The sequence below is a fragment of the Microtus ochrogaster genome, linkage group LG5, assembly GCF_000317375.1.
Source record: "Microtus ochrogaster isolate Prairie Vole_2 linkage group LG5, MicOch1.0, whole genome shotgun sequence".
NCBI classification, from domain to species: Eukaryota; Metazoa; Chordata; class Mammalia; order Rodentia; family Cricetidae; genus Microtus; species Microtus ochrogaster.
This window is the reverse complement of record NC_022031.1, coordinates 57455025-57462901: the sequence shown is the minus strand read 5'-3', so window position 1 is coordinate 57462901 and position 7877 is coordinate 57455025. Positions and strand designations below refer to the sequence as shown.

Sequence of the window (7877 nt, the reverse complement as noted above, 5' to 3'; positions counted from 1 at the left end):
GTGTGTGTGTGTGTGTGTGTGTGTGTGTGTGTGTGTGTGTGTGTGTGTGTGTTGAGGGAATCTGTCTGCACAATTTAGAAAGCAGGAGAGGTATCAGGATAATCTTGTTTAGTTTTTATTTGAAAACAAATTTTCATGTTTTTTTTTTCAGACGTTGGTGCTCTTTCATAATTTGAGAATTAGGAGCATCTATAAATTCAGTGGAACATAAAATATTCAAAACCCTGAAAGCTCACTTTAGAAAAAGGTTAAAATCTACCAATCATAGCCACCCTAACCACCGCCTTTACCATTCAATTATGCTTTTCCTAGAGTTATGAGTAAACACATAGGCACAGCCTCCTGCAAAATTCATATCTTGTTATGGTACACAGAATGCATGCTTGCCTGAACAGTAAGGAAAGGGGAGGCATAAGGATGAGTCATGTTGAAGAAGTCTAAAATGTCTTGTATTATGATTATTATAGACAGGGTTTTTGAAAGCTGGCTTCAGTAAACCCAGTACTCAGCGCTTAAATTCTCAGAAAGCTCACAGTGTGGTTGCTGGTCCTGTCTTCATTTTATGGATAGATAAACTGAGGCTTGGCAGGAAAGAGTTTTGAACTCACAAGGTGAGAACAGGAATTCAAATGCAGATCCAGTCAGAACTCAGAGGCATCATTCTGAATGTTCAGGACTCGCCTCTCAACCTCATTCTTTCTTGTAGATTATTAACAGATTTGTATCCGAAAGCCTGTGTCTTCAAAGACAGCTTTTAAATCTAAGTTACTTGTAAAATCAAATTTTTATGAAACAAAAAAAAAAAAAGAATTCACCATCTCACTGTCTTTCTTGATTCCTAAACCAAATATATGAGTAGCTAACTTTCTTACCTACACCCCACAACCTGAGGCTGAAGCTGAATGACTTTGAAGGAAGACCACAGTGGTAACAGATCCCAGCCTCCAGCCCTGTCTCCAAGTGCTTTATGACCAAGAGAAACTTATGGGGTAGAAGAAGCCTCACCCTGTATGTACAGCAGACATTACTCAGGGAAATGGACTTAACTGAATGCCTTTGTACTGTAGTGAGTCAATGGTTTCTGCTTGAAGAATAAGCAATCTGAGGGCTGTCACCTTCACTTGGGTGGGTTGACACCAGCTTGCAGGTGCTGTGGGCTCCAAGCACATGTGTTGATCACTATGCTATAGTTCATCTGCTTCTTCCCGAGGGAAAGAGGCCCCTAGGCAGAGGGACAGACCTATCCAGAAAGGGAACCTTTCCTAATTTGTCCATGCAGGAATGTCTCCTTCTTTTTCTTTTGTTGAAACCTTGGATAAGATAAGGGTCACCAGGAATAGATTTCTGCTATTTGAGAATTATAAAAGGTTACTTGTAAAACCTCAAGAGATATATAGCTCACCAGACAGAATCTAAATGGGGGTGGAGTAACTCATGTTATCTTGAGCAAGGTATTTATCAAACTATAAGTCAGCTTTGTTAGTGTATCTCACTAACAAGGTGTCTGGGGTTAGAGCTCATAATAAAAGATAATGGCAGGAGCTCAAAATGAAAAAAAAAATAGCTATAGAGATGGCAATGACTAAAATCATTTTCAACAATGTAGGCTGTTAGTAAAATAACTATGGAATAATAAACCTCTAAAAATTAAATGGTTAGTATGCTATACTTCTTGGAGAAATTGTAGTCTTAATTCCTTGAAAGTTAAAAAAAATTATGATGATAAAAGTAATTTAAATAAGTCCTAACACATGTTAGGCACTGCCTGGACTCTTCTAGGAATCTGCAGAAAGAGACCCATGCTCCCTGGAATTGGAGCGCGGGATGCGATAGCAGCAAGGTAACGAGCGGCACCCCAATAGCAAATAGACAGGAAGACACTGGCTTGAGGGGGAAGGCAGAGATCACTTTCACAGCCCTCTCAAGGGCTGCAGAGACCAAAGATGCAAAGAACAGCAAAGTTAAAACACACGGGAAGTGGGTCATAAGGTTCTGAGGGAATTCCAGCAAAGACCAGTAACAGGAAAAATAGATTCCGGGAGATGAGAAAGATGGGGACAGTATCTGCATCTTAGACAGGTGCACAGAGCAAGGAGCCAACAGACTAGAGACACTGTCAGCTGACCATAAGCCAAGACGGAAGAGTTGGCCCCAACAGATTGGATGCAGTTGACTCTCAACAGCTTGTCGCGTCCACTACTCTCGTCGTGAATGAGAGGTTAGCCTGTAGATTCAGGTTGACCTGCCTGACTCGTCACCCAATCCACCTTCATCCTGAAGGTGTTTGCTGCCTAGTATGCTGACCACCTTCCTGTCTAAGTACCGAAAAAGAGAAAGAGAGAAAAGACAGCTAATAGCTACTGTGGCGCGTTTTAAAGATGGCCTCAAGATGGCCTCAGATTCCAGTTTTATTCTCGATACTTTATTATCCCTCTGAAAATGAGTGTTGCCAACTGTAACAATAACGACAAAATGATCGTTAGTTTGTGTACCAAGAGTGATAGTTCCATTGTTTTCTTAACAATATCTTATACACTAAGCCCACGGACCTACTTTTTTTGTTTCTGTTTTCTTTCTGTCTCTCAGTGCACTTTTATTGTGGAATGAGGTCAAGAAAAAAATCATTCATATCTGTCACTTTCCTTTATAACCTTAAGAAAAAAATCTTTGTAAGGTACCATAGACAGATTTTCAATTTCCTTCTGTAGTAAACAGCTGCTTTAGGATTTGGGTGTAATTTAAAGTTGTTTTTTTTTTTAAATCACATTGAGATTGATGAATAAATCAGTCATAAAGACAAAACATTGATGCCTGTTGAAAATACCTCTCCAGACAGGCAGGAAATGAAATTAGTTTGCAGCGTGGTGTGGCTATGAGGATCACTGCTTAGTGGTGCTACAGGCTTTTTCAGACTTGCTGTGTAGCAAAGGAAAACTGTGAGGGTTACGGGAATCTAATTAAAGAGCAAATGTCCCTTCTGACATCAAATTCATCTTTATCATGTTTCCTATTTTTATTTCAATCTGGCACCAGAAAATGAAATTTAAAATTCCAGGCATGCTACAAAACAGTTGGTGATTTTTCTCCCCAGCATTAAAATGCAAAATATTCAGTCTCGTTTAATTAAGACTGCTAAGCAAACATTTTTCAAAAAATTTATCTCATCATTGTTGTTTCCTAGTTACATCCATAATGGGAGTGTACTTAGCTCAAGGGTTGACCTCAGCACCTCCTTCTGCAGTGTTCTGTGGCATGTTTCCATTTCTATCTTGAAAGCAAAGTAACGTTAAATACTGTTACTTTGGTCCACACCTATGTTTTTCTTGGTCCTTGGAGGTTTGGACAACTATTTAAATGTAGATTTTGAGGGTAGCATAATTTTCCATGTTGGAACTTTGTAGGTATCACATGGTTTCATATTAAGCTAGTAATTTAAAAGATATTTTCCTTATATTCTGGCTCAGCCTGTGGAACTATTTCCACTGTGTGTATTATTTCTCCGCGGGTCCGAACCTTCACCTAACTCAGGCTATTTCCAGTTCCTTTTTGTTTTGATCCTTGTTTGCTTTTAGGTTACATTTTGTCAGTTGTGTGGAAAACCCAACAGACAACTTCACGCTACAAAGACAAATTAGCCCTGACATTTACATGTTCACTTTTGCCTTTCTTACAGTAGCATCAAATGGTCTTTATTTCTTGAAAAACACTCTCATTGCTCTGCTGTCGTAGGCTGGGCCCTGAGAGGACCCAGTAGGCCCTGCAAACACTGATCACTGTGTCCCCCAGGCAGCCTGGAGATGGGCTCCATGGTGAAAGGAACCAATAGAGAGAGGGTCTCTCAGAACCTTTCCCTGCTTTCCACCTAACCTCACACTAGACACCAGGAAGAAAAAAAAACTGAGAAGGTGAGCAATAGGGCAGGACCAGAGAAATTAAGGTATTTCACTGAGGCCAGTGAGACTCCTTCCGTGTTGGAAACCCAGGAAGACCAAGAGAAGGGTGAAACTGCCTTCCCCCAGGAAGGTGCTTCCCAACTGAGCTACAAGGATCTTTCCTACTTAGGAAATCTATTGCTTGTATTCTTCATCAGAGCAACTACCAGTGTGACTAAATTCTGGTGACTGGTTTCCCATCATCCTGAATTCTGTCTCTCTGCGGTTTCTTGGGAGTAGAAGTGGCCATGGCTCTGCAGTCCTTATCTTTGGAATGGCAAATCAATGGACCCCTGAGAGCCAACCAGAATATTCAGGAAAATTGACCTGAGATCTGGTCCTCAGATCGCTATGTGAGGGACCACCCACATACGTGTAAAAATCCGAGGAAAATATTTTTAGTTAGAGATCCACCCACTCACCCCCTTGCTGAGTGGAAGGGAAATCATCGATAGTATTTCATGTCCAAAGCTCCTTGCACTTGAAGCAAACAGAGCATGGTACGTTAGTAATCATGATTTCTTGGACGTTAAAAACCATGGCTAGAATCTGCTGCAGAGACAACCAGGAGATTAAGGAAGTTGCTTTCTGCTGCTTCTGCTGCTCTTGAGTTCACCAGATAAGCTAAAAATATATTGTGTATAATACTTTTTGTTTACCAGATATAGCTATATACTTCAGAGATCCTGTCCTTGAATTTTTAATAGCTTTACTGGGATTAAAAGTCAACACTTCACTATACTAGCGCATTAAAAAAAAACATCTTCCTGAAGTCTAAGAATTGTTGCCAGCTAAGAGACTTCAATTAAAAATGTTTGCTGTCTTTACACATTTCCTTCCCTGTGTTTCCAATGGCAAGTTGCTTTCCGTCTCCCTGAATTCATCCAACAACTGATTTAAAAAAAAAAATAGCTTTGGTTGAAATGTTTAGCTGATAGAGAAATACAAATGGAGAAAAGGGAGAAGCAGATGGCCCCATTGTGACTGAATGGGGAATTGTGTGAATAGGTGTAGGCTAATAAAACACTCAGCCACCTGCTGCCTGAAGCCTCGAGAAGACTCTGTTGCTTGTTCTGGGGATTAGCTATTAATGTATCTTTAGGTTGATGGAAAACATCAGCGGTGAGAGGCTTAAGATCACTGTCCCTTTGCTTGGCTTGGAGTTGGCTTTTCTGTATTTTAAATTGTTTCCCAACTCAATTTATCTGCCCAGGGCTGTAATGAAAAGATTTTTGACACGTGGTTTGGCGATGGAAGGGTAAGAAGAATAAGGTGATGGATGCTTTTTTCCTACTTTACGCGGTGGGGAGGGTCCTTCCGCGGGTTGCTGCAGAAGCAAGGGGCCCAAAGTGTTGACAGGCATAGATAACTATGCCCTTGCTTTCCTCTTTCAAAAGCCACTGCCTTTCTCAAGTGAGAATTTGCTTTTCCCTCAGGGATTTACTCTTCAACCCGACTATCAGACGATTATCAACCCTACATCTACAACCGCACAAGTTGTCACCCAAGCGATGGAGTACGTGCGCTCTGGGTGCAGAAATCCTCCCGCACAGCCGGTGGACTGGAATAACGAGTACTGCAGTAGTGGGTGAGCCGCCAGCCGTTGCCACCTGGAGGCCGAGGGTCTCACAGCGCATGCGCGCCTGGGCAGGGGCAAAGGTTCCACGGGACAGGGAGGCTTCAAGAAAGTAAGGTCCGAAAACATGGGGAGCCCGCTTCTAGCCTTTCCAAGACTAAAAGCCTTCACGGTTCTCTTTGCTATGGACTTAGGTCCACTACCTGTGCGCTCCCCACCCGACCTTACCCCGAGCTAGGACAAATACGACCCTCACCCCACCCCCGGCCCCACCACCACCCACTGTGGCTCTGATTTTCTTCTAACAGTGTTTTCTCTGCACACAGGGGCATGCAGAGGGACAAAGCGCTGTACCTCACCTGAAAACCTCACCGCCTCTCTTTTCCACTGAGGAGTTCAGGGAAGTCTTTTCATCGCGGATTGCAGTTCTTCATTTTATTAGAAAATTCAAGTTGCTAAGCACTTAGGACCATGTGAGCTTGTGGGTCACCCACTCTGGAAGAAAATAGTCATGCTTCGTTATTATTTTTTTAATCTTTTTCTGGACATTGTTCCTCTTCCCTGCAGGAAGTATGGACAGTTCTGATTTCTGTTGGGTTTGCTGTGAAGTGCTGCGCTCTAGTAACTGCCTTAGCAACGGTAGCCGTCTGGGGTAAAGGTCCGGGGTTTTCCATTGGTTTTCAGAATGGGTGTTTATATGGAACTACTAAAGACTTTTTAAATGGCTTGATGTAGCAGTCATAGCAAGTTTGTAAATAGCATCTATGTTACACTCTCCTAGAGTATAAAATGTGACGGTTTTTGTAGCTAAACTGTAATTTGAAACTGGCTCGCCCCAGTTGGTTTATTTCACAGAGGGGTTAAATTGGCAAACATTCATATTTTTACTTCATTTTTAAAAAAACAACTGATTAATAGTTCTATATTTTCAAAATACTTGAAAAATATTCCCAAATGATTTTAATTTAAAAACAAATTGGCTTTGTCTTCTGATCAGACACAAAGAACCTAGTGTGGAGGGAAACGCAAACACATTTATTTTGTATTCCAGAAAAAAAAAATCCTTTTTGTATCACTTTTGTGTAATGATTAGTAAATGTCATCTATCTGAGTCCTTTGATGTATAAAGCTGCCAAATGCTCGCCCGGGGTCTTCGCTGCAGAACCAGGTTGGGAAGCGCTAAGTGATCATCTTTAAGGCTCTGTATTATTGTTTCCTCATACCGTGTCTGTATTTAATCTTTTTTTATGAAACTTGTTGCGCCTATTTATGAAATAATAAATATAGGTGTTTGTAAGTAAATTCGTTAGAATTTGAAAGAGGTTTCATTGATGTTTTAATTTTTGCTGGCAAAAAAAAACAAAGTCCAGGCTTGGTGTGAATGTGCCAGGCTTGGTGTGAATACTTATTTAGTTTTTACAGTGAAATGAATAAAACCAAATCTGCTTTTCATTTAATAGCAAATTAGAGCAACGAACCCATATTTCTACATATCTTTTGTTGGTATAAATGAAAAACAGCTCTACTTAGCAACCTTCTCTCCTTGCACAATACAAAAGAAAAATGGCCCAGAAGTCTCACAGGCTCCAAGCCTAAACCAACATACACCAGCGCACCCTCTTCCTAAAAAGAGATGGTTCTCACTTCTCAATCCCAAAACTTGTGCTCCCCATTTAAAAAACAAATTCAAGTTGAGTCACCAAAAATTCCTCAAGTCTCATGCTCCTCGCAGCACCCAGGAAGCATTTAAGAATTGACCAAGGGTTCAGGAAGAGATCAAAAGAAGGCATAGTGTCTAGAATCAACCTAGAAATGTAAGGCAAGCTACCAGACAGCCAAAGAAATAAGAAAAGCAGCCAGAAGTGGAAGCTTTTGCTAGAAGTTGAGAGGCCTCGCTCTTCTCTCTCTCTCTCTCTCTCTCTCTCTCTCTCTCTCTCTCTCTCTCTCTCTCTCCCCCTCCCCCTCCTCCTCCCCCTCCTCCTCCCCCTCCTCCTCCTCCTTCTTTCTTCCCCTTTCACCTACCCTGGGGCCCTACTGAGATTCGCTAAGAGGGGTTAGCATAGCTTTTCCAGCCAAAGGGGGAGATGGGGATTGCAGCACATAAATTAATCTGGTTGGAAATCAAGAGAGACCTGTTGTGTGGAATGTATGGAATAACTGCAGCAATTTCAATACAAATATATTATGTAATCCGGTCAGAATTAAAAAGACAAAAGGCGTGCTTGCTTTGGAATGGTTTTCAGGCTTTGTACAACAGTGAATCACTCAGCATGTAATAACTAATAAATAATGCAGATCCAATGTTATTATTAAAATGACTGGGGCTGAGAGCTGGAGTTTTCCTGTCTTGATATTGTCTAAGAACTCAC

The 7877-nt window shown here is 41.3% G+C and overlaps 1 protein-coding gene across 2 annotated transcripts in view; it reads left to right on the top strand.

The window, feature by feature from the left end:
- The window catches only part of Tox (thymocyte selection associated high mobility group box), a 288085-nt gene extending 280645 nt beyond the window's left edge, over positions 1-7440 (top strand). The window contains exons 8-9 of one of the 2 annotated variants that reach the window (XM_005362289.2): positions 5369-5520; positions 5835-7440. In XM_005362289.2, coding sequence (XP_005362346.1) covers positions 5369-5520; positions 5835-5871 — 189 coding nt within the window. In that variant the 3' untranslated portion in view covers positions 5872-7440. The remainder of the gene's footprint in view (positions 1-5368; positions 5521-5834) is intronic. The other variant, XM_026786798.1, reaches the window with a different exon arrangement.
- The last annotated feature ends 437 nt before the right edge of the window (positions 7441-7877 follow it).